The 27,590-nt window shown below is 32.4% G+C and overlaps 1 protein-coding gene and 1 long non-coding RNA gene across 2 annotated transcripts; both read left to right on the top strand.

Moving 5' to 3' along the window:
- LOC115213805 (inositol-3-phosphate synthase 1-A) lies at positions 1 to 27,590 on the top strand. The gene is made up of 5 exons (XM_029782674.2): positions 1 to 290; positions 846 to 1,131; positions 22,368 to 22,771; positions 25,600 to 25,842; positions 26,642 to 27,590. The coding sequence occupies exons 1-5, from the start codon at positions 165 to 167 to the stop codon at positions 27,185 to 27,187; spliced, it is 1,605 nt and encodes a 534-aa protein (XP_029638534.1). The 5' UTR covers positions 1 to 164; the 3' UTR covers positions 27,188 to 27,590.
- LOC118764329 lies at positions 13,476 to 15,108 on the top strand. The gene is made up of 2 exons (XR_005000142.1): positions 13,476 to 14,976; positions 15,008 to 15,108. It is a non-coding gene; the product is annotated as an uncharacterized LOC118764329 (long non-coding RNA).

Below are 27,590 nucleotides of genomic sequence, written 5' to 3'. Positions count from 1 at the left end.
AATTTGCTGCTGAAGCAAACCGGCAGCAGATTCAGCAACAGCGGAATCACAAGTAACTGCTTTGCGCAGAGTTTTTCATTCTACCTATCTCTCTTTCTATATATATTATACCCATCGTGTTGTGGTGTTTGTCAGTCGGTAAAAACGTCAAACATTATCGCACCATGTCTGCCAAGCCTTTGAAAGTTAAATCCCCCAATGTCAAATACACAGATGAATATATTGAAGCAGAATATGATTATACGACCACAAGAGTTACTGATGATGGGGATTTTCTCATCGCCGAACCAGTACGTGTCAAAAAAACGAATTTAACAAATTTTCATTACCTGATGTTAATTAATACTTTTTATTAGAGTGTATAAATGATATGCATGTACATTTCATATAAATAAATACGTATATGTACATACAGACAGCACATATGTTCATATTTGCTTATATGTATGTATATATATATATATATATATATATATGTATGTATATATATATATGTATTATATATATATATATATATATATATATGTGCTGTATAGACGCACGCATATAGCTGTTTCCAATTTATTGTTTTTATACAGCAATGAATATAAATCAAGATAGTGTCCAAATCAAAATTAAATTCCATATTGCTATCGTTACCTTATCTGTAATATACATGCATCATTTTATGTTAGTGCGTGTAATATATTTGTGTATATATTGACGTGTACGCGCGCGTGTGGGTGTGTATGTGCATGTATGTGTATGTTTATAATTCTCCCTTTAAATCCAGAATATATTTGCTATCACCTTGTATCCATTGTTGTTCATTTGTTTTCTTTTCCCGTTTTCTTCTTTCTCTTCAGTTAACAACTAAATACACTTTCCGAACCGAGCGGAAAGTTCCTCGTCTTGGTGTGATGCTGGTGGGCATCGGAGGCAACAATGGTTCCACTTTGGCGGCAACGTTGATAGCAAATAAATGCGGGATGAAATGGCCAACTAAGAAAGGGATGCAAGAATCCAACTTTTATGGATCAATCACCCAATCTAGTACAGTATGTCTGGGGAACAGTCCTAGAGGAGAAGAAGTTTTTGTACCTTTAAATTATCTACTACCCATGGTAAAACCCGAGAATATCATTTTGGATGGTGAGTGCTTTAGCGCTGCTTTGATGTCAGTCTAACCTTCACACTTCGATTAGTCATTGGCTTTGCTTAGCTGGTTTGCATTTTGTCTAGAAAGGGAGATTTTAAATTGAGTTATTTTTGGTTTGTTTAGATTCTTCACTTTCGGAACTAATATTCATTTTCTTCTGGTACTCTGATTCCAAGTTTCTGGAATTTTCTGTTATACATTTATCGATCAGTCTCTATATTCGGAAAACATGCATACGATATCTTTTCTCTTTCTAGATTATGTTTTAAATTGTTACATATTTAAGAATTTATTTATTCTCGTTCTATTATCAGATTCCAGACAATTTCTTAAGAATTAATGGCATACCTATCGATGTGTGCTGCTTCCAGATATCGGAATTAGTTGTGAAAATTTGTTTTGGAGTTTCGGATAATTCATGCATGACCACTTCGTTTCCTCGTAACTTTCTGGAAAAATTTTAAAATTCTTTCCTGAAATTTTCAGCTAATACATTTCGGATAATATAGATTACAATTATCTCAGAATTTGATGCTGTAAAAGAAATTGTAGGATCGGATAATTCGCACAACCTTGATTTTGTTTTCTCATAAATTTTGATGAATTATGCTCCTCCCCAGCAAAAGTTTTTCACATCAATTTCCAATTTATTCATAATCCACATCTGAAACGTATCTATGCTTTATCTTTTATTGTTTCAGTCGTTGGACTGCGGCCATGCTGGGGCACTGCCACGAAGAATTTTAGTCGAACGAATCGACCCCAGTATTTTCTTTTTAAGCCTGGTACATATTCTCTCGGTTCTCTTTTGCCGAATCGCTAAGTTACGGAAACGTAGGCACGACGACACTGGTTGTCAAGCGGTTTTCCACTATCAAATCCACTCACGAGGCTTTGGCTGACAACCCGAGACAATAGCAGAAGACACTTGCACAAAGTGTCACGCAGTGGGACTGAACCCAGAACCACGTAGTTCGGAAGTAAACTACTTACCACATAGCCACGCCTGCGCCTATTGTTGAAAATTTCATTAAAAAATATGTTTTTCAAATTTATAAGAAAATAAAAATGTCGAGAGGTGGGAATTATGCGAAACGTCATCCCTCCCTCCAACTTTCTTTTTCACACCAAATTCCGACATAATCGTTATTTACACCATCTAAGACTTATTTGTAGAAAATTTTAGTTAAAAAAAATATGCGTTTTTGATAAAATTATGAAGTGACAAAGTCGTAGTGACATCTGTAGTTTTGTCGAATTGTTCTTCGTTAACCCTTTGAACTCTGGAATTTTTCATTTCTTCTAATCACGGTTTTAGGGATATATGAGACATTTTCTAGAATGATTTATTATTGTTTTTATTATTTTGACAGGGTTTTAGGTTTCCATCTCACTATTATGATATTTTGCATTTCTCTTTTGTTTTCTTGGCTTGGTTGTGAGATATGAAGTTCCAAAGACCCTGCACATGGCCTTTGCTGGTCCTATGCTGATACCTTTTAGAATTCAAAGCATTTCTTTATTTTGTGTAAGATTTTCGGTAAGCTTTTTTTTTTTATATGTTGGAGTTTGCATAGAATTTTTACAGGTATTTTCTACAAAATTGTTATGCTACTTACTGTTTATTGGTGCATAACTTGCAAAACTTTCCTGGAGATCACCAAATATGACAGACTCTGGAATTTCCTAATATTACATGTGTCTATTCTAGCCACTTATAGCAATCACCATAACTGTAAAACTAGAATTTTCCAGTTGGCTCTGAAGCTGTCTGTCTTTCACTCTTTGTCTCCATATATGACAGACTCCGGAATTTTCCAGTCTTACTTGTATAATATAATCTTCCAACATTACTTTTTGTTAGTGTAACTGACATTCTTAGTTCTGACCTGCTACAGCACTCTTCCAATCTTACCTTTTGTTATCATAACTGATAGACAATAGAATTTTCCACCATATGTGACATCTAGTGTGTCATAACAATCTTTTTGTTATTCTAAGTAACAAACTCTGGTGCTTTCTAGTAAGAACTTTTGTCACCATGAATATTTCTAATTTTATAATATTGCCTACTAGCTTTTGAGTAGTTTCTACTCTTTCTGGCCTTCCGAGGAAGTTTTTCAGTTTAACCTTTTGTCTTCATAACTGACAGATTCTGGAATTTTCAAATATTATTGATAACTGTTAATTCTGACCTGCCATAACAGTCTTTAACTTTTGTCGTTATAACTGACATTCTGGAACTTTCTGATGTTCCTTTTATGATGTCTGTCAGTGGAGGAATGCTATAGCAGTTTTCCAACATTATATGTGTCACTATAACCGACACTCTGGAATTTTCTGTTATTTCTTAGGTCTTTTAGATTTTCTTGCAGACCATTACTTTTTGTCATCAAAAGTGACAAACTCTGGAATTTTCCAATACTATTATGTTGGCCTCCCATAACAGTCTTTATTTTTGTTCAACATTTCTGATAAATTCTGGAATTTTCTAATAATATAATACATCTGTTAATTATAATACTTTTTATCTCTATAACTGGCAGACTCTAAAACTCTCCAATATTAAAGAGTAAAGAACCCCTTCTGTCATGAATGACCATGGGGATTGCACCTAGAAAGTTATCCTCTGAGGTACAAGTCTGGGCAAGTTTGTTTATAGAAGACCAGCAGTCACCCATGCGTACCAGCCTTCCCTCACCGTGCCACCAATGTTATCTAAGGGAAAGGCAAGGCTGATACTGCTATATCTCCAATATTATATATCTGTTAGTTCTGGCCTGTTATAGCAATCTTTATATTTTGGTGCTAAAACTAACAAACTCTGGAATGTTTCAGTATAAGATGTCCATTAGCTCTGGAACAATCATTACACTGTTGTGTCCGGGGAGAGTCATTTTCTTTTTGTGCCTTATTTTTCAACACTCTCACTGGTAAAATTTCCACTTTTTTTCTTATTTTTATTGTCCTAAAATTTTCGTTACGTCTTGCAACCTTTTCAATAGTTTTGGCTCAAAACTATTGAAAAGGTTGCAAGACGCAACGAAAATTTTAGGCCAATAAAAATAAGAAAAAAAGTGGAAATTTTACCGGTGAGTGTGTTAAATAATAAGGCACAAAAAGAAAATGACTCTCCCCAGACACAACAGAATATGCTTCAACACACGAACTCATATAAAGAATCTTGCAAACCAAATCCAAAAACGAAATCATTACACTTTGTCACTATAATTAAGATTCTGGAATTTTTCAGCATTACATGTCATATAGTTCGGGTCTACAATAGCAGTCTTCTAAGCTTACATTTTGTCATACACTTGCACTTTGCTAAATGATACATTAGTTCTGTCCTTTGTCACTATATCTGACAGACTTTGGAATTTTCCAGTATTACTTTGATGATGCCTATCTGTTACTTCTCTGTAGCCGAGCAGTCTTTCAACATACCTTTCTGTCATATGTGACAACACGCTGGAATTTTCCAATATATGATGTCTTCTATTTTAGTCTGCCATATAGCTGTCTTCAGATTTGTCAAGTTTGAAATTTTCTGTTATCACATTTCTCGTAGTTCTGACTTGTTACAGCAGCCTTTATTTTATGTCACCTGTCACGATAACTTAAAAACTTAGGAATTTTTCAGTTAATGCAAAATATCTACTAGTGCCAGAGCAGTCTTCATCCTCTGTTATCATAAGTAACAGACCCTAGAATTTTCTAGTACTACTTACGCAATGTCTGTTAGTTCTAGCCCACCTTAGCAGTCTTTAACTTTTGTCACAGTATCTGACAGATCTTGGAACTTTCCAGTTGTCCTTTTATAATAGTTATTTGTTCAGACAGCAGTCTTCCAACATTACGTTTGTCACTGCAGTTGGAATATCTTCTAGTATTACTTATGTCTTTTAGTTCTCTATGCTGAAGCAGTATTCCAATATTACCAATTTTCCAATATTACACTATGTTTATTTTTTTTGGCCTACCATAGCATTCTTTAACTTTGGTCAACTTAACCGACATACTCTAGCGTTTTCCAATAATATGTCTGTTAGCTTTGGAGCTGTCCTTTTGTCACTGTAACTGAAGCACTTTGGAATTTTCCTATAATATATTTCTATTAGTTCTGGTCTATTATAGCAGTCTTCCGGTATTATCTTTTGTCATCATAAATGAAATGTTTTGGAAAGTTTTCATCTTTTGCTAAAGCAGTCTTTCACTTTTAGCACCAAAACTGACAAACTTGGGAATTTTCTAATATCATAAGTTGCTGATTAGCTCTGGAACTTGTCTTTATCCTTTGGCATTATAACCAGCAGACTGTGGAATATCCAGTATTATTCACATGATGTCTGATAATTCTTGTTTGCTAGAGTAGTCTTTAATTTTGTTACCAACTGAGAAACTCTGGAATTTTCCAGTATTTCTTATATACGATAATCTAGATCTGCTGTAGCAGTCTTTCAGCCCACCTTTTGTCACAGAACTGGCAGATTCTGGAACTTTCCTGTATTATATTTCTGTTCTGACCTTTTATAGCAGTCATACCTTTTGTCATCATAACTAGCAGACTCTAGAATTTTCCAACATTATATAGCTGCTCGGGCTTGCTATAACAGTCACCTATTATTATCTTTGGTTTCTGGAAATGACACTGAAGTTTTCCAATATTATATTTTTATTAATTCTTCATCTTTTGTTAAAGCAGTTGCTGATTTTTGGCACCAAAAATGACTCTAAAATTTTCCAGTTTATAATATTCTTCTTACCTCTGGATCTATTTTTGCTCTTTGTCATAACTGACAGATTCTAGAATGTTCCAGTGTTATATATTGTCTCTTAGTTCTGTCCTACAATCTTTTAAAATTACCTTTGTCACAAACTTCCAATAATATATTTCTGTTAGTTCTAGCCTGTTAAAGTAGTCTGTTAATATTATCTTTTGTCACCATAAATGACACACTCTGGAACTTTCCAATATTTTGTTACTGCAGTCTAGCTTTTGGCAAAAACGCTGACAAATGTCTATTAGCTCACATAATGCCTGACAATTCTTGTGTTATAGTAGACTTTACCTTTTGTTATTAATTGAGAAACTTTGGAATTTTTCTGTATTTCTTATTTGATAAATTCTGGCCTGCTGCAGGAGTCTTCCATCCTACCTTTTGTCACAGAATTAACAGATGCTTGAATTCTCCAATATGATATTTCTGTTAGTTCTAACCTGTTATTGCAGTCTTAGCTTTTTGTTACTACAAATGACAGACTCTGGAATTTTTCAGCATTTTATGTCCGTTTTGACCTGTTATAGCAGTTGTCCAGTATTGCCACTTGTCATTATAAATGATACATTAAGGAATTTTCCAGTATTATAATAGTTTTCTTAGCTCTGGATCTGTTTTTACTCTTTGTCATAGCTGACAGATTCTAGAATGTTCCAGTGTTATATATTTTGTCTCTTGGTTCTGCCAAATAATCTTCCAAAATTACCTTAATCACAATAACTGACATACTCTGGAATTTTCCAATAATATATTTCTCTTAGTTCTAGCCTGTCACTGCAGTCTTTTATTACCTTTTGTCACCATAAATGACACACTCCGGAACTTTCCAGTATTATATTTCTGTTTGTTCTGGATATGTTTATCTTTTGTTGTAGCAATCTTTAACTTTTGGCACCAAAACTAACAAACTCAGGAATTTTCCAACATTATAAGACGCTTGTTAGCTTTGGATCTTGCTTTTTCCCTTCAACACTATAACTAACAGACTGTGAAATATTCCAGTGTTTATTAATGATGTCTGATAATTCTTGTATGATAATTCTTTTTTTACCAAAACTGAGAAACTCTGGATTTTTCCAGTATTTCATAAATGATGTCTGGTGGTTCTAGTCTATGATAGTAGTTTTCTGGCTTTACCTTTCATCACAGAATTAATAGATTCTTGAATTCTCCAATATTATATTTCTGTTAGTTCTAGCTTGTTATAACAGTCTATGCCTTATGTCACTGTAACTGAGTGACATTTATTACTTAGATGTTCCCTACTATAGCTGTCTATCAACATTGCTTATTAGACAATGGTTTGATTACCTTAACTTCAGCTGCTGGTTCTGGAATTTTCCAGTCAATCTATATGATATGCAGTGTATGAAATAAGGTTTTGCTTACCACAATACATTCTAAAATTTTGTATTAATTTATTGAGATATAAGCTTCGATTACTTCAGCAAATTCTTCTAGAATGTTCCAGTTTTTCTGCATGCCATTTAGAATATGAAATTTTGCTTATCATAAATACATTATTTTGGAATGGAATTTTTCATCAATTCAATGCTATTTAAGAGATATAAAGGATTTGTCTAGTTTAGCTTTAGCAGATTCTGGAATTTTCCAATGAAATAGATATGTCTTTCTTCAATATATGCTAATTCAGTTTTCCATCAATTCTTTACTGCTTATGAAAGGTTTTGTTTGTTTTAGCAAGTTCTTGTGGAATTTTCCAATTGTTCTATATGGCTCACAAAATATGAAATATATTTTTCCTTTTAACATATTCTGGAATTTTCCATCAATTCAATAAAATTCAAGCTTTTTATTATTTTAGCTTCTACAAATTGAAACCAGTTTTTTACTTCAATACTTTTTTCTAGAATTTTCTACCAATTCAATGCAGCTTTTGAGATTATCAGAATTTTTCATTACTTTAGCTTCTGGGATTTTCCAATTATTCTCTATGATATTTAGAATATGAAATAGTTTTGCTTACCATACATAATGCATTGTTGTAGAATTCCTATCAATTCAGTGCAGCTTATGAGATATAAAAGACATTTGCTTACTTTAACAGGTTTTCTAGATTTTTCCAGTTGGTTTATGTGATTTGCAGGATGTGAAGTAGTTTTGCTTTTCATTCTTCTGGAATTCCTTTCATTTCAATTTCATCTCAAGAATTTATTTTATTCTAAAAAAAAAAAAAAAAGTCTTGTAGATTGTAGGTTTTTCATCATTCTTATGCAATTTTAGAGTTGTTTTATGGTTTATCTAATTCTTCCTGAATATACCTAAATAGTTCTCAAATTGGTCTCTTGTTTGTAAAGATATAGAATCTTAATTTATGCTATATAATGCTGAATGTATTTTTAGGCACTTTGATCTTCAATAGCAGTACTTGTCTCTCGGTCCATCTATTGTAAATTTATTGAACTGTCATACTTAATTTTGATTGCCCCATTCCACATTATGTAACAAACTCAATCTCCTTTGACCCTTTAGTGTTCAGATTATTCTGTCAAATGTTATGTTTGCTTATTTAAAATAGTTTGAATTAATCATGCATTATCTTGTAGTTTAGAGATTGCAGTGATGTGATATTTTAGTTTTAGAATGACATGGTAGGGCTGAGGTGAGAGGCGAGATCTGGTCAGTTTCAATATAAAACAGGTTAAATATTTTGGCCGGATATGGCCGGTTTGATTGCTAAAGGGTTAACTCTGACAAACAAATGAACTTGACTTTATGTACAATCTCCCTCCCTTTTACCCCTTTCATGTTTTCCCCTTGTTCAAATAAGTCTCTTACTAGAAGTTATGTTAACAAGAGATTTGAGGTCCAGGTAAGTGTGCAATTAGGTATTGTATTTTCGCTCCTGTATGTATAAAATCTCTCATTAGACTTCAGAAAAGAGCACTCTTGAAAGAGGCAGATGAAGTTGCTAGTCCCTGGAATAGTAAAGGGTAAACTTGGCAAAGACTAAGGAATTTCTGTTTTTGAGAGATGACCTGAAAGAAATTAAATTATTGGTAAAAATAAAAAACGAAATTGAAAATATTTCTGGTATGATGTTGGTGCATGAAAGTGAATGACTTTGTTTGAAGAGTGAAATAAATGTGAATCAGTGAGATATAGAGAATTTATGCATGAATAACATGGATGTTAAACTCAAATAGTTGAAGTGAACTAAAGAAGTCTAGATTGGGATAGACCAATGGAATCATTACAGTATAGGGAAGAAATTAAAAGAAAAGAAGGAAAAAAAAGAAGCAATTGAGGAAAAGAAATCTTGCAAGCCATTTAGAATGTAATTCTGTCAGTGTTTAATTTGCTGACTTCTGCAGTCCAAAATGCTTTATTAATTCAAATGAGTTATTTCAGTGTTAGAATCAAATCTACTCAAGATATGTTGTTAGAATATCTCATAAACATAATTTAACAGATTGCTATTGGTTGATGATTCCAAATAATTTTTCTAATCAATGTAAGATTTTCTCTGAAAATAGCTTGAGAGATTTTTTTTTTTATCTTGGATTTTTTTCCATAGTGATAGTTAAGTTTTCATTGAAAAACAAAACTGGGAGCAGGATGGGCCTTATTCTGGATTGTTTTTAAATAAGTAGAATGGTAAAATAGTGTTGGGCAAAATACCTTTTGATATTTAGTTCTTAGTGATACTTGTGCTTTAGAGAAAGATGAAAGTATAAACCCTAGTGCCTGTTATGAGAATATTTCTACCCTTTGTATTATTATTAACTTTGAATGGCTTGAAGAGGGAATAATACCACACAGATCCTCTAATTAATGGAATATCTAGGATGTTGTCTGTCATCCTATGTAACACAAAGCTGATAGAAGAAAACTTAAATCTGAGTTCTTCTCAAAGTGACTGGTACTACATCATAGTGGAGGGGCAGTGTAAAATTTTATTTGGATATTAGGGACAATAGGGATGAGTGGGAACAACAAATAAATCTGTATTGTCTTTTTAGTTTTTGACTCTTATCTAAAAAAAAAATTAATTGTAATATGATAAGCCTGCTTGTTGGACACAATCACAACAACCTCATCGACAATAATAAACTTAAATGTGTATATATAAATAAGCAAAGCTGTATATATATATAGTACAAAGTAAGATAGGGGTTATGGGTGTAACCCACTATGGGATATCATCCAATATACTGTTGGTAAAGTACCCAGATTCTAAATACATAAATGTTTTTTATTGCAATGCAATTTACTCGTTTATTGTATTAAACGGGTGAAGGTAAAGAAATATTTTTTACCGTAAATTTATAATACAAATAAGAAAATGGAGAAACCAATTTAGTTTGATCATCAACTTTCGGTATCTTATATCTATTGAATTATAAGATATATATGTATGCTATTGATGTTCTCATTTTGTTAAATGAATAAATAATCCAGCACTATAATATCCGAAAGTTGATGAACAAACCAAATTTGTTTCTCCATTTTCTTATTTGTATTATATATATATATATATGTAACATTTTCTCTGAAAATACCTTTAGAGATTTTGTTTTTATTGTGGATTTTTTCCATAAGTAATAGTTAAGTTTTTATTGAAAAACAAAACTGGGAGTATGAAGGGCCTTATTCTGGATTGTTCTAAAATCAGTAGAATGGTAGAATTATTAGTGCTTATAGTTATTGCTTTATAGTAGGATGGTGCTATATATGGTGAGTAGCCACCTATGTCAAACTAGTACTGAGAACTAAATTACTCTGGTCTGATATTACAAATATGTACATCAAAAAATGGTGGTGGTGAGAGGCATTGATAATGTGTTAATAAAGGATATGGGTGATAATTAAAAAAAAAAAAGCTTAAGAGGCACTGCTCTGAATATTAATAATAATACAGCTGAAACAATGTAAAGCTATGAATGAAAGCTATCTATTTTGAGACTGGTGTCGGCGAGTAATATTCGTACGTGGAAAGGTTGGAAATTTTTCATATGTAGAGTGATAAGTAACTTGTAAGGATTGTATGTGAATTTTTAAGAGGAAAAATTTGTTTGATTCTGGGTTTTGGTTGGACCAAAATTTTATCAATAACAAGACATTGTCATGATTGGGGGTCAATTGCAATTCATCCGAGTGTGAACTCAATCATCTATATTATATAAATATACATACAATACACACACATGTGTGTGTGGTGTGTTTATATATATATATATATATATATATATATATATGTATGTTTGTATGTATATGTATGTTTGTATGTATATGTATGTATATATATATATGTATGTATGTATGTATGTATATATATATATATATATATATATATATATTATATATATATATATATGTAAATATAAAGGCAGCAAGCTGGCAGAATCATTGGCATGCTGGATGAAGTGCTTAGTGGTATTTCATCCATTTTCATGTTCTGAGTTCAAATTCTGCCAAGGTCAACTTTGTCTTTCATTCTTTTGGGATCGAAATTATAAGTACCAGTTGTGTACTGGGGTTAGTATAATCGACTATTCCTCTCCCCCAAATTGCAGGTCTTGTTCCTATAGTAGAAAAGATATATATCTAAAATATGTATGTATAAGATATGTATATTATGTAGAATAGGTAATGTATAAATCCTTTTGTCTATATGATAGAAGGAACTATTACATTTCAGTATATACTTTAAAATAATATAATACCAAAAAAAGTATGCAATAATGTTTTGTGTATGAAAAGTATCTTTTGTATATAGTCAGGTCATTTTTGTTGATACCAAACAGTAAACTTGATTACAAGTTCAGTTCCTGTCACAATAGGTTTTGAGTTATGACAAGTTTGTTCTTGTTTGGTATTTTTATATTTATATTGGGTTGAATTTTGTTTTATTGCAAAAAAGCAAGATGTTAGCATAGTATTGTTTAAGATTGACATACATATCCTTGAGAATTTGATTTGGTAGCTTTCTATTTAAAACAAATTCTAGACTCGACTTGTTTGTTATCCTGTTGAGAAAACAGCTGTGTACGTTTAGAAGCAGGTTGTATCAGAGGATAGTTCTTCTCTATATGGAGAAGAGTTTGTTGGGAAATAATTATGCTATACATATTCTGTTGTTTTGGACAGTGGCAAAAATATTTTGTGTGTGTGTTTGGATGTACAAACAAGATTTACTAGCTTCACTGAAATATATTTATACACACACGGTAAAAAAGAATTTTGTTAAAGCGATTATCCCCACATGGTGAGTTGTAATGCAAAAATATATAATAACAGAAGGAAAATGCACATAGTTCACATAGTTTTAATAAATTTAAAGGGTAGAGTATTTGTAATAGTCAACCAGTTTTGCATTTTGCTAATCATGACATTGAAATTATTGCAATTTTGTATTTTCTTAAGAAGTTTTTAGTCCATGTTCTTGTAAATGAATCGGCATGTAGAAAAATCTAAGGGGAAGTGTATATGAGTGAGTGCACAAATGAAAAAAAGAGGTACTCGGTAGCAGTCATGTATATTTTTCAATAAGTTTCACTCAGCACTGGATGGCTTAAAGTTTTGTGGGCTTGTAAGATAGATCAATCTCAGATATCTGATGAGATGGTTTTGTCCAACAATCCAATGCAACTTGGAGCTGAGTCAACTTCTCATTAAAATATATACATGGAGCTGGGTCAACCTCTCATTAACATATATACATATACTTTATAACTTTTATGTAACTTTACATCTCTATATATAATTATGCAATAGTTGTAAAATATATAGAAATATATTTTACAAATTAGAAACATTATCCAATATAGAAGACAAGATACAAGTTGATAGTTTATCCAGTCTTGCCCTTGGTGACACTTTAAGTAGTCTGTCAAATTTTGATATACCATTAAAAAATATATATATTCTTAAAGTATATTTTGTTTTGCTATAAAGCAATGAAATTGCTTTGACAGAAAAAGTCAAATTTAAGACAGATATTATCATTTTTGAAACACTTGAGGTTGACATCTAGCAGCTATTGGTTGTTTCCAAGAGTCAGATAATTGCACAAGCTGATATTTAGTGAATTACATACTCTGAAGATAATCCCTCCTCAAGTGGCATTAATGTAATTTTTCTAACATTCAAAGTTGAATTTTCATTTTTGCTTATGACTAACATATGCCAGAGCTGTTTGTTCAAAATAACTATCTATTTATACAAGTGAATTTATTCATATAATTTAACATCTTTTATTTCAGTTTATCATAATTTAATAATTTCTTTCGTCATTCTAAATGACTATTACTTTATTGTGTGAGATATGGAGCAATTCACATGCCTACACTTTTTTTTTTTAGCTAAGTAGGGAGTATTCAAGAATAAAAACAAAATATGGGCAACACGCCGGGCGAAGTGCTTGGGAGTATTTCATCTACCGTTACGTTCTGAGTTCAAATTCCGCCAAGGTCAACTTTGTTTTTCATCCTTTTGGGATCGATTAAATAAATACTAGTTATGCACTGGGGTTGATGTAACCGACTTAATCCCTTTGTCTGTCCTTGTTTGTCCCCTCTATGTTTAGCCCCCTGTGGGCAATAAAGAAATAAAATTTGGGAATTAGGGAAATTTAGCTCAATCTTTTGAAAAAAAAAGAATGTATTATGGATTTTTTAAAAATCTAAAGGTACTAGTCGAACTCCTGGTGTGAAAATGAAAATAATGTTTCAAACAGTCTGATATATTGAACAAGGAGTATAATTTTTAATTGTTCAGGCAAGTTAAAAAACAATAGCTACATATCTATATGAAAAGAAACAATTCAGGGATCATTTGGTTAATTCGTTTTCATAGTGAAATTAATAGTTAGTGATTGTGTGCCCAAGATAGCATTGCCCTTTCACAAGATCATTTATTGTCATGTGTAATATAGAAAGTGCCATAAAATTAGTTGTCTTCAGTGGTGGCTAAAATTTTTGAAGATTAAAGACATGATGAATGATCTCCCTTTTACGACTCAACGAGAAAGTAGCAACGTATATGTTTTATGGTCAACGTCTAGATGTCATTAAATGCATTTTATGTTATTTTAAAATGTAGTTCAAATTTACAAGTTTATCTTTTGCTTTAGTATTTTTGTAGGGTTTGTAACTTGTTAAATATTATTAAATGTCTCATTTTGATGTGAAAATAGTAAATAAATCTTAAATCAAATCATTTCAAAGTATTGGTCATAGAAACTCCATACAAATTATTTAAAAATAAAACCTGTTGATGAAATATATAATTTTTAATTCAATATTGCTACTTTAAAACTAAAAAAAAAAAATACCAAGAGATTAAAAACGAAAACCAACTACTGGCGTTGTAACAGCTTTCGTGTGACTCCTGCAGTCCATCATCAACAGGTGTCAACTGGAGAATGACTAGACCATGGAAAAAACCGAGTATTTCTACTATCTCAGAATTGCTTTTAGAGGAAAGAGATAAAACTGAGCTGTAGGAGAGGGAGCACGCCATCTTGTTAGCTGATGGTCTTTGAAAGGCTTACTGTTATAACAAATTTTGACTAATTACCAATAAATACTCTCAAAGCGAAATCCATATAAGATGTTAGTAACATTTTTCACAAAACCAAAAGCTTTATTATTGTTGGTTTCATATCAAATAATACTTCATCTTATGCGGACATAGTATATCTGGACAAAAGTATATTCATGAAAATATACTTTTTGTGCATAATGAGAAATATGCTCAAAAGGTTGGATTTTTTTCCTGTACATTTAACTGCATATGTCTTACAATGATAACTCATATTAATTTTTGATATAGCTTCAGTTATTACTATCGTTGTCTTTGTGTTGCGTTTTTTATTGTGCAGTCATTGCAAGTTATTGTCCTTGATATGCCTATAAGTCTGTCTTTGTTTCTGTAACCCATGGAGAGTTTTGTAGGCGTTGAGTAAGAAGACCCAAATTTGCTATAAGACAAACCCCACTTAATGATAAAGATGTCAGGAAAATTTTTCAATTTCGGTAACCAAACAGAAACAATGGCAAAATTTTGGTAATTTGAAATCAAAATAATCTTGATGTAAAAGTAAAGAAACCTATAGTTTTTTCAGCACGTAGTATTGTGGCTGTCATGAAATTCCAGACATGTTTTTTCCTTGTAATCATTGAAGATGTCATATACCTTCAGTTAAAAGGAAAGATGTTGTGAGCTGACATGCTGAAACAGCTGATGAATTGAAATTACTGGAACCCAAGCAACATGGCAACAAATCAATAAATGACTCTTTAAGAATAAATTCACAAGCATCATTTTGTAAATAGAATGAAGTTGATGGAAAACTCTGAGCAAGAGAGAATTAAACTGTCATAATTGTGGTTAAAGACACAGGAAAAAGTGTCTAGCATTCAATTTAAAGTGACCTAAATATGGAAAGCCACTTCACTTTACTAAATATTATTGCTCAGGTTCTATCTATGGCATCAATGACTTTTTATACAAAGACATGCTCAATGTGCCTTCATGCTTAATATCAACAATGTACATCTTGATTAATGTTTTAAATATCTACTATAAATTAAACAATGTTCCAATTGGAATGAAAATAGCTAGTGGTGCATCTTGTTCAATTATCCTTTATTCCTATATTGATACGATCATTTTAGCATTATTATTCATCAGTTAAAAATTTAGATAACTTGCTGTTCAGCACTGAAGATGAAGAACTCCTTGCTAATTTTTCATGGAGGAATTAATGTCACAGATTTTCCTTTGACTTCAGATTAAATGGAATAGGGCATTTTATACTGAGGCACATAATGACTATTGACAATATTTGTGAAAGGTCAAATAGCTAGTGTTTTATGGGTAGAAGAATAAGCAACATAAGCCAGTTTCACTGCTGAAATCATTAACAGAGACCCTCTAGTAATCATCTATTCTTATTGGAAAAGATTATTCTATGGATACTGAACTTATTTTGAAAATCATTAGTGGGAATATTATCCTATAGCAGTCATTAGCCAGATTTAATAAGTCAATGAAACTAGTTTAATATTGAGTGTAAGGGTTACGCCATTAATTTGGTGCATTGAATGATTGAGACAATTTCTACTTGGCTGTAACTTGTTCAATCATGGACCAGCAACTTTTAAAAACTATTTTCAGTGATCTGTCACAGGGAACTTCATAAAAAGAATTGTTTGTTTTACTGTAAAATGGGTTTTTGGTAAATTAAGATTGCATATTTCCTAACTTGACTTGGATTTGGAACCTACACTGGTTTTCTGTTCACCTCACTAATTAGCCAAAATTCATGTGAACACCTAAACACAAACACAACTAAGTTAGTTAACAATCACTTGAAGCATACAGGGAGATAATGAAGATATCTTTGCTATAGTTGTGGGAATTGAGAGTTGTGGGCCTTGATAAGCCATTGTGTTAATTTGTCCTGCAAACTGAAGAATTCTAAGAATTTATAAAGGTGTATGTGCAATCTTTCCACTTATACTATTAAAACAAAACAGTTTTAGAATTAGTTTGAGTGTCATGCAAATTATAATGCTGATACTTCAGGTAGTGATGTGTTCAGGTGATATGTTAATTTAATTAGTGATTGCTTGGGTCTCTTTCTGGTTTTCTGATTCAATGAATACAACCAATTTAGGTATCGTCAGTTTCAAATCTTAGTAATTAAATTGGTAATTAGGGAATATCTAGAAAATTGCAGCTTGTTCTTGTAGCTACTTTTTTTATAATTAAAAAAAAATAATTTTAAGTGTCACTAATTGATATTTTCTGTTTTTTCTGGATAATTCTATTACTAATATTTTAAAATATAAAGTGTTTTGTGTGTGGAATGTCTTTACGTTTTGGAAGCAGCTTGTTTAAAACAGTTGAAAGAGAAGTAAATTAATATTTCTGACTCTGTGTGTGTGTGTATATATATATATATATATATATATATATATATATATATATATATATATATATATAGGTGAAGGCAGAATTAGTAGAGATTTGCACCTTTGTTATTTCTGAATTCAAATATAGCACTGATAGATTTTCCCTTTCTTACAACTCTTCATATTTTTGGGGTCAGTAAAATATATCTAGGGTTGGTATTGACTGTACCCTTGAAGTCCAAGTCCTAGTATAGCCAAAGTCCTCTGACTAGAATCAGTAAAAGACTAAATGAATATCTGTAAATATTAAGTGTAAAATGTGTGATTAGTTAAGTTCAAAAGTTTACATATTTGGGAAATATTTATGAATATGTAAAATACAGAAACCATACAAATTCTTCTGTAAGTATAAAAAGCTAAGCCATCAGAAAATGCTGGTAAGACATTTCATTTTGAGTAATTCAAATGATGGATTAGGACACAATTTTATGTGTAGTAAATGTTTTATGGCACACTTCCAGAGAAAACAGCAGATTGTATGGTTGTTCTTACAAATAAAGTTTCTTTGTTTCTGAAGTGTTGGTTCATTCCTTGCTCAATGCTGTATCTTGTCCACAAAGAATGCAGCTAAGCTGTAAAACCATCTGCTCTGCCCTTGTAGCAATTTACTTGTTGCATGCCGTGTGCAAAAAAAAAAAAAAATTCTTTTGCTATTTTGAATGTTTGATTCCCAGGGAATCAACAAGAACAGAATTGCTACACAAGATCAAGCTGTATGTCAGTCACCTACTGACGTGAGTTTATATTTTGCAGTTTCTTATGTCTTATTTCAAGTCTAGCTATTTTTATTTCACTGTTCAAATAGTTAAAATGCTGTGATTTTAAACTCTATGAACAAGAATACTCACACACATTCAGATGCACATGGACACACTCACAAACATACAAATGCAGTCATGTTTGATAGTTAGGAAATCTGTTACTCATTCAATAGATAAATTCTGAAAATATTCTGTAGTATATTTGATCTTCAATTCTAGTAAAGACTGTTTGTGTATTACAGAATAATGATATTAATAATAATTAACTCTTCTGATAATCATATTCAATCTTGAAGGGTTTTCAGCAATTATATTTAATGAAATAGAACATTAATTCTGAATAAAAACTGATTTCTATTTTATCAGTAACCTTTTCTGCTATACATATTGGTTATGTAAGTTGTTGACAAAGTATTGTTTATGCTGAAGTCAATTTGATTGACTTATAGATCAAAACTTTCCAGCTATGGCCACCTCTACTATTTTTTGGGCATAACGTACTTTGGACAGCTCTGTACAATATGTCTTTTTTAAGACAATAGAGTATATAATTTGAGGGTGATTTGGTTGCTGTTTCTAACATGTTGAATAAGTACGGATACAGAACTTATGAAACAGTTATCCTATATTTTCTTTAATATTTCAGACCAGAAATAAAATTATTTATTTTCTATTGGTCGAATTAAAACTTTTGTCAATTTTCCCATGAAAACCTTGTTTTTAATCAATTCTTCACTAAAACACAAGTTTCCTTTTTATACAGTAATCTATTCACCTAGTTTACCTTGGCATTTCATGATCTGTGTGAGTTAAATATTGTTCACCTATTTGAAAACCAGTCCATTTGTAACACTAGACAGAGTAGCAACACTTCAAATTAAGGATACTTTTCCAAAAGTAAATAATCTATTTTTTTGGAATGTGTTTCAATATCAGAAAACCAATGTGTATCTTATGTATTTCAAGTGGTCTACTCAAAATATACAATTTAATAGATGCATTTGCATTGCATCATAAATGTTCTGGACTTATGGCGTAGAATAAATCATTTTGCAGCTGCACTGTGTTGGTGAAGTATTTGAAAAATTATGGGACTTGGGCCTTATCTAACTCCAGCAATCAAAACTCTAAGGCCATAACTATAGCTATTGTCCTGTATTCATTCAAATCTTCCCTACTTGCTAGCTTTTCTTTTTAATTTTTACTTCAGTGCAACTTATATTATTGGAGTTTTCTTAAACTCTTAACTTAAATGAAGGTAAGTGTTAAATGCAATTAATTTAACCTGCTTTATTGATGATTATCTTGATGATTATCTTGTTTTTAATGCTTTTTTAAAGACCATTTTATTGAATGACTTGATCTCCAAATGTGCCTACTTATTAACAAAGTTAAAGAATCTTGTTTTTTTTTCCCCCTACTTATTGAATTCAAGCCGAGAAGTAGGTTTTCATTTTGGCTATGAAACAACGTCTGTAGCCAGGCTGTTTTTTCATTCAAGATTCTTTCCAGCTTGCGATGTCTTCAAATTACCTCCCTTGCTTCATACCTTCTTTTTAACAACTTTACTATACCACGCCACACTCACTATAAAGTTGATTTCATAACATTATCCTAACCATCAGAATTTTTCTGCCCCTCGCACCATATGTCATTTTACACTAAATGTTAGCATATGAGTACTATTGTTGCCTGCTACATAGCTATGATGGGTAAGGTGCCCAAAATCTAAGATAAATTCTTATCAGATATATTGCAGTGGAAGAGTTAACATACACGATTAGTTTTATTTGTGTGAATTTAGATCTATAATTACAAAACATATTTTGGATAGAAATTGAAAGTAATCACTTCTAGTATGAAATGGTTTCATATGTTGTATGGAAAGTACATTTGTGGTGACTATGACCTCTGTTGGCTTCCTATGTGATGTGTACTTATATACGATTTGTGAGAAATTTGACCAACTAGTATTTTACTCCTGTTAGCAGTGAAGCTTTATGTTTGTGTGTATGTGTGTATGCTTAATTGAATGGAATATTTTTAAAACAGAGTCATTAGCTCTTGCTTTAGGGCAGAACAGCTAACAAGGATAATGACTGAAAACAGATAAAGAAACACATAATCTTATGGATAACTAAATAGGCAAGAGTTTATAGTTTTCCCCATAAGCCTGTGGATTGTGTATTTTTCTTTTAAAATCTTTTGCTGATAATTAAATTCAGTTATGATCAAGCTTACTCTGAATTACAGAAAATGCTGTGATATCAAATGCGATAAATATTGGTAGATGATTTGATTTCTGTAATGCAATATTTTAATATTTACTGAATAATTCAGGGTTATTTTCTCAGGTGTAGAAAAGTTCTAGTGTAATGCTGATTTCTACTAATAAAACAAATACTTGCAATTTATTTGTTGGAAAAATATCCAAAAAATTGGACTTTACTTGGAAAGCTATCAACTTGGTGTGTAGTATCATTTCAGATGTTTACTCACTTGAGTTTATAAGCTGAACTATAAATGATATTATATGAGTTTATATCTTGCTAAAGCAATATTTTATAGTCCATGAACAAAACACATTACTCAGTTTGGTTGGATGTCTCGTATTGTTTATATAGGCAAACCTTTTCCGTCTGTGGTATCACAAACAAAATATACACTCCTCTTACTGAAGTAGTATAGTCTTCCATTCAATATAATCTGTATTTTTCTTATAATCTGAGTTACATATTAGCAGCATGGCTCCCTTAATTTCAAAACTTTCAACAAAATGAAATACAAAACAACATAGAATTAACGACAACATTCTACAGGTGTTTCTGTTTTTGAATCCTTTCAAATGCAATGCTGTTAATACATGCAAAACTGCTGTTTAAAATGAGGCCAACAGTTTTTATTTATTAAATACAGCCTTAAATATATCTTTGACTAAATGTACTATATCTTGTCTTCATTTAAACCGTGGTTTACCTTCTTCCTCCAGGAAACTTATATTTTCTTTGCTTAGTATACATGTTTAAAAATTCCTATTTTTCAGGGTAATATTTCAATATAGTCCTGATCTCACCACCTCACAACATACCTCCTCGTGCTTCTCCTATCAACAGCATTCTTTTCTTGCTTGTCTTTTTAAGATTCCATAATTTTAAATAGATTGCCTGGGTGCATGAATTCAAAATCAGATATCATTTTATGATAAATTTGAAATACTATATATGAGAATTTTTTTTTTATAAATTAAAATCAGGTGTATATATATTTTTTAATTGATAAAAATTTACCTCAATTTTGTACATTACTTGTAAAGCTGTCAAACTGATGCACTAAATTGATGATTTGTGGGACAACTGTGACAGTTTGAGGATGCTGTATTTGTACTTAGTGGGAAAGTTGTTAGTGTGATGATTTGAGAATGTTTTTTTTAGCTTGTTTTATTTTCTATTTTCATGTACCTTTATTCTGGACAAGATACTGGGAATGATTAGACTAAACTATGCAATAAATGAAAAAAAAATTTCCTCTGTGTAACAGGCAATTTGAATTTTGTGTACAAAATTCCAATAAATAAAAAGGGTTTTTGGTAATGGATTAAATTTAAGCTTATCTCATTAGGGTTTACAAGATATTCATTGAGCTAGCTCATTGGCAACATTTTAAAAATGAATTGTGGCTAGATGGGGGATTTTTAAACTTGTAATTGTAAAAATAAGCATTTGTGCCTAAAAAAATTCTAGGTTATTTCTGGTTTGTGGTAAACTTGGACGTAATGGTTTGAAAATAATGAAAAAAGTAATTCTGCAGTGTGTGGGAGGTAAATTCATTTTTGGTACCCTAAATTATTATTAATTTTGCATGTATAATAAGCATGCTTCTGCATGGAGGTTAGGTGGGTGGGTGGGTGGGTGGGTGGGTAATTCATTAGTTTCATTTTATCTCGTCAATACATGAATTTGTAAACACATCTTCCATGTGGATTCAATAGTTGCTGTGGATGGAATACCAAGCAGTTTGATCTAGCATTAAACTGTTCACCTTGATTTGCATTGCAACCTTGGGCAGAATGAAACTGTTTTTAGGAAATGGTAATGATGTGAGTACTTTCTTCCCTGCCTTTGTTTCACATATTCTCATCGTTTTTACTCAATATGTTTACATGCATATTTGTTAATAGGAAACTTTGAAAAAGTCTGCTACCTATTTGGAGTTTTACTAAAATTTCTTCATGAAGTGCAGGGGATAAGGAATTATAAAAATGTTTCTGGGAGTAAACTCTGAATATGATTGATTTCACCACCTTTTTTTTTTCCTTGGTTACTTTTGTTTGTATAAATGGGTAAGTTGTGTGGAAGAAAGGGATGGTACTGTCAGTGTGTAAATTGCACATGGGTGGAAAATAGGATGTTTTGTGGGTGATTATGAAATCTTAACTTTTATTACAATGCTTTTTCTCAAACAAAATTTATTGTAAATTACGTTTTTGTATTAACTGAGGAAAGATTTTGTTTAACACTATACTAATATATTAAATTTTTTTCCATTCTGAAGATGTTGCTTTAGTTTGAAAAATAATTAGAAAAATAACCAGAACTATTATATTTTTGATTTCATTTGTAAATTAAACTCTATATGGATGGTTCTTGTTAGCACTGATTCAAATAAAAAAAAACAGTTATATTTATGCAATATTAAAATTTACTGTTTCAAAAGAAGTCAAAAATTATTTCTTTATCTTATCAAGGTTGGGATATCTCATCTGCCAACGTAGCTGATGCAATGGAGAGAGCTCAAGTTCTAGATTACAATTTACAGGTACAAGTGAGACCGCATCTTGAAGGAATTCGTCCGAGACCTTCCGTTTACATGCCTGACTTCATAGCAGCTAACCAAGAAGCACGGGCCAATAATGTATTATCTGGTACAAAGCAGGAAATGTTGGAACAACTACGGAAAGATATTCGTTCCTTTAAAGAAAATAATACTATTGATAAGGTCATTGTTCTCTGGACAGCTAACACTGAAAGGTTTTGTGATGTTCGTCTTGGACTAAATGACACTGCAGATACCCTAATAAAGAGCATCCGTAACAATGAAAGTGAAGTGTCACCATCCACATTGTTTGCTGTTGCCAGTATTTTGGAAGGAGTAAGTTTCTTTTTTTTTTTCCTTTTGTTACTCTCGTTAAAATTGATAACTACATTTCTCCTCTACAAGACACCCGTGCTTGTCCTGTCATACCTTACCTTCTCAACATCTGGCATAAAGCCACCTCCCCACTCTCTTAAATACACCCACCCACTCAGGCAAGAGGAGTTTTCATCATCATCATCATCGTTTAACGTCCGCTTTCCATGCTAGCATGGGTTGGACGGTTCAACTGGGGTCTGGGAAGCCAGAAGGCTGCACCAGGTCCAGTCTGATCTGGCAGTGTTTCTACGGCTGGATGCCCTTCCTAACGCCAACCACTCCGTGAGTGTAGTGGGTGCTTTTTACGTGCCACCTGCACAGGTGCCAGACGAGGCTGGCAAATGGCCACGATCGGATGGTGCTTTTTACGTACCACCGGCACGGAGGCCAGATGACGGCCACAATCGGATGGTGCATTTTATAAAAATTACTTGGTGTCTTCACTAGTGCTAGGGGCATGAAAACTGCACCCCATACACACTGTAAAGTGATTAGCATTAGGAAAGGCATCCAACTGTAGAAACCATATCAAAGCTGACATTGTAGCTTGATGCAGTCCTGCAGCTTGTTGGACCATGTCACATTCCACACTAAAGTGTCCACTATTCATAATTATGTCTGTACTTTAGAACTAAATCTCTTTTATTGGTTATCTCATTACACTGATTTTTTTCACCTTCAGAGTTTATAAGTTTTGTGACAATTTACTTCTTGTGCAATTTTCATATCTTGTTTTTCATGCTAGCATGGGTTAGGTGAATATGTTATTTATTGAGACATTATTTCATAATCAGATTGCCCTTCCTGTCACTAATCTTTACTTGCTTTTCAAGTAAGGGTTTTCTTATTCTACATGGCTTCAAAAGTGTGAAGGTGTTGACAGAAGAGTTGACAACCACTACAGCACTGCCCATCACAACTTTGATTCATGTGTGTGATTGTATGTAATCACAAACATAAATATTATGTATTGGTTGTCAAGTGGTGATGGTGGGGACAAACAGACACAAAGACACACACATAGATACATACATACATACATGTGTGTTTGTGTGTCATACATGTATGTATGACAGGCTTCTTTCAGTTTCTGTCTACTAAATCCACTTGGAGGCTATAGTAGAAGACACTTCCCCAAGGCACCATGCAATGGGATTGAACCCAGAACCATGTGGTTGGGAAGCAAGTTTCTAATAACACAGCCATGACTGTGCATATGTAAAAAGCACCGTCCGAATGTGGCAGATGCCAGCACTGCCTGACTGGCGTCCGTGTTGGTGACACGTAAAAGCACCAACCGATCGTGGCCCAGTCGAATCGTCCAACCCTTGCTAGCATGGAAAACGGACATTAAATGATGATGATGATGATATATATATCATCATCATCATCATCATCATTTAATGTCCGTTTTCCATGCTAGCAAGGGTTGGACGATTCGACTGGGGTCTGGTAAGCCATGGAGGCTGCACCAGGTTTCAGTCTGATTTGGCAGTGTTTCTACAGCTGGATGCCCTTCCTAATGCCAACCACTCTGTGAGTGTAGTGGGTGTTTTTTACGTGCCAGAGCAGGCTGGCAAGCGGCCACGATCGGTTGGTGCTTTTACGTGTCACCAACACGGACGCCAGTCAGGCAGCGCTGGCATCTGCCACATTCGGACGGTGCTTTTTACGTGTCACCGGCACGGGTGTCTTAACTACAATTTCCATTTGAATTTTTAAAACAGTATTCTTTCAGTTTCCAAATCAGCTCACATGGCTTCCAAGCTACAGCAGAAAACACCTGTCTAAGGTACCATCCAATAGAACTGAATTCCAAATCACCTGTTTGGGAAGTGAGCTTTTTAACCATACAGCCATGCCTGGTACATTTCATATTTGGTCCAATAACATTGATATACAAAATGCAAGCAGGCATTTTGCTGCACGTGCAGAAGCATCTGCACATGCACATTCTTAGCATTACTGCTGGCTGAAGATTTTTATTGACCCCCTTAAAAAGTCAGAAGTAACTGAACATGTGAGAAAAACAAAAGTTAAAAGAATCAAATATCATTTGATAGAATTTTGCTTTAATTTTCAGAAAATTCTTCCAAATTTGTCTTCTACTCATGGGAATTCATATGACTATGAAAAAAATTGTTTTTTTTTTAATTTTTCAAATACTTTTTTTTTTTGAATCACAGAAATACAGATAGTCCAAATTTTGGGGTCAAATGCCAGCAATAGACCATTACATGTGTCTATGGGGAGAAAGATATTGAAAAATATTATTACGTCAGAGTAACAAACAAATGAGGAGGGCATCAGGTGGTTGTAAGATGTGCTAAAAACAATAGCTAAATAGTCATTAAATCACAAAAATTTTTTGATGGGGTTTTTTCATAATTGCATGAATTCTCATGTGTACACCTATTCACAAAAGTTTTCTGAAAAGGTTTATATGGGGTACTTAAAACAGAATTCTGCCTATTTTTTTTATTACTTGCCTACTTAATTACAACTCACTATGTATTGTGGTTACTGCAGTGGGTTTCCTTTGCTCTGCAGGGTGTTTCATGCATGACTGTGAATTATAACTAAAATTCATTCACTTGTGTGATATATTTTGATAGAATTTTGATTTTTAAATCTTAATAAAAAAAAAAATTAAATGGTAAATTTGAGATTAGAAAAGTCTGTAAAAACTGGTATTGTTGTCTGTAACCATTGATGAGGTTAGAAAAGAATGTAATTAAACTTGCAACAGTGAATATAACTTCTTTCTTTTGTTTTCTTTCAAATAGTGCACTTATATTAATGGATCCCCACAGAACACATTTGTTCCTGGAGTCATTGATCTTGCCGAGAAAAAGAAAATCTTTATTGCTGGTGATGACTTCAAATCTGGTCAGACAAAGTTAAAATCTGTATTGGTAGATTTTCTTGTTAGTGCCGGCATCAAACCTGTATCTGTGGTCAGTTACAACCATCTTGGGAATAATGATGGCAAAAATCTCTCTGTTCAAAAAACATTCCGATCAAAAGAGGTAAAAAATCTATGGTTTATTTTTTTTATTTTGTACTTTATTATTACCTCTGTCTTAGCAAAGGCGAAGATATTGTTTTCAGTCATGTTTGTTTGTATGTCCATGAACAAGATATCTCAAGAACCGCTGGATGGATTCAGATGAAATTTTCAGGGATGTTTGCTCTTGTGATTGGCACAGTCTCATTAGATTTTGGGATCAATCTGGTACCAGACAAGGATTCTGTATTATTTTTCCCCAGTGACTCTAAAATCTTTTTAATAGCCAGAGCTTATAGCTTCTTTAAACTTAAGTTTAAATCTATCCCCAAACCTAAGAGTTTATTTCTGATTGCAGTGAGTTTAAAGAGATATTTGTTGGTTCAATTCCAAGTAAAGCTATCTAGTGATATGTAAAGTAAATCTGCTAAAAGGTTTGTTCAAAGAAAACTAGTTTAAGGTTACCTTGTTGTTCATTTACAGGTCAGCTTTAAGAGGACCTACTGGTCAGACATTTCAGCTATTTGCCACCATAGGTAATATCAGGAAATACGAAATTATAATGTAACTTAATTTCTTGATGCTTAGACAAAAAGATGCAATGAATGCTAACTTTCAAAAGAAAATTATTTATTACCTTAAAAATAACATTAAATAAAACAAATTTCTCATTTGTATAACTCCTCTCTAAACTAGATTTGATAATGTTAGAATTTCTTTTATCTCTCTTTTTTTATATTATTTTTGTGGTTGAATATAATGTAAATAATATTCACCTTGACTGTTATTAACACATAAAAATTTATTTTCTCTTATTGCAGGTATCTAAAAGTAATGTGGTTGATGATATGGTGAAATCTAATCCAATTTTGTACAAGGGCCAGGACTCTCCTGATCATACAGTTGTGATCAAATATGTACCTTATGTGGGAGACAGTAAACGAGCAATGGATGAGTACACCTCAGAAATTATGATGGGTGGTCTCAATACTTTAGTTATACACAACACCTGCGAAGATTCTCTATTGGCTACCCCTCTTATCCTTGATCTGGTTATTATTTCAGAACTTTGCGAGCGTATTCAATTCCGAGTGGCTGATGAACCAAACTTCCAAAGTTTCAATTCAATCCTTTCTATTCTGAGCTATTTGTGCAAAGCACCACTAGTACCCAAGAATACACCACTTGTTAATTCTTTATTCCGTCAGAGAGCCTGTATTGAAAACGTCTTCAGAGCTTGCATAGGTCTTGCCCCTCTTAACAATATGATGCTGGAATTCAAGCACCAGAATATATTTTTTGAAGAATATTGCAAAGAGTTTTCAACCAAAGAGAAAACAGACCATTCCTTTATAAATGGTAGTTGAAAAAGAGACTATGATACTGATTTTGTACTCTGATTTTAGAGTTCTTCATTCATGTGCCTCTGCAAATGACGTGTGGAAATGTTTCTATCATAATTTTGTATTGACATTATTTTATTTATGTGTTAGTTATTTTCAAAATGAATTTCTTTGTTTATCAATTTGTCACTTCCATACATGTGACTGGCTGATACTATCCACTCTTTGTAGTCCACTAGCTTCTCCTAGACATAGATTGCATGAGGCAGTCCTTGTACAGCTTCCTTGTGAATAACTGTTTCAATTAATGACAATCTATATGATAACTATGCATTTAATAAAGTCACTAAGTTATAGTCTGGTGAAGATAGCCTAATTTCATGTATCATTGTATCAGATTTGGTAAATAAAAAAATTTATTCCTGTA

Source organism: Octopus sinensis, linkage group LG7 (assembly GCF_006345805.1).
Source record: "Octopus sinensis linkage group LG7, ASM634580v1, whole genome shotgun sequence".
NCBI classification, from domain to species: domain Eukaryota; kingdom Metazoa; phylum Mollusca; class Cephalopoda; order Octopoda; family Octopodidae; genus Octopus; species Octopus sinensis.
Note: the sequence above shows the minus strand (reverse complement) of the source record. Positions and strands in the feature narration are given on the sequence as shown.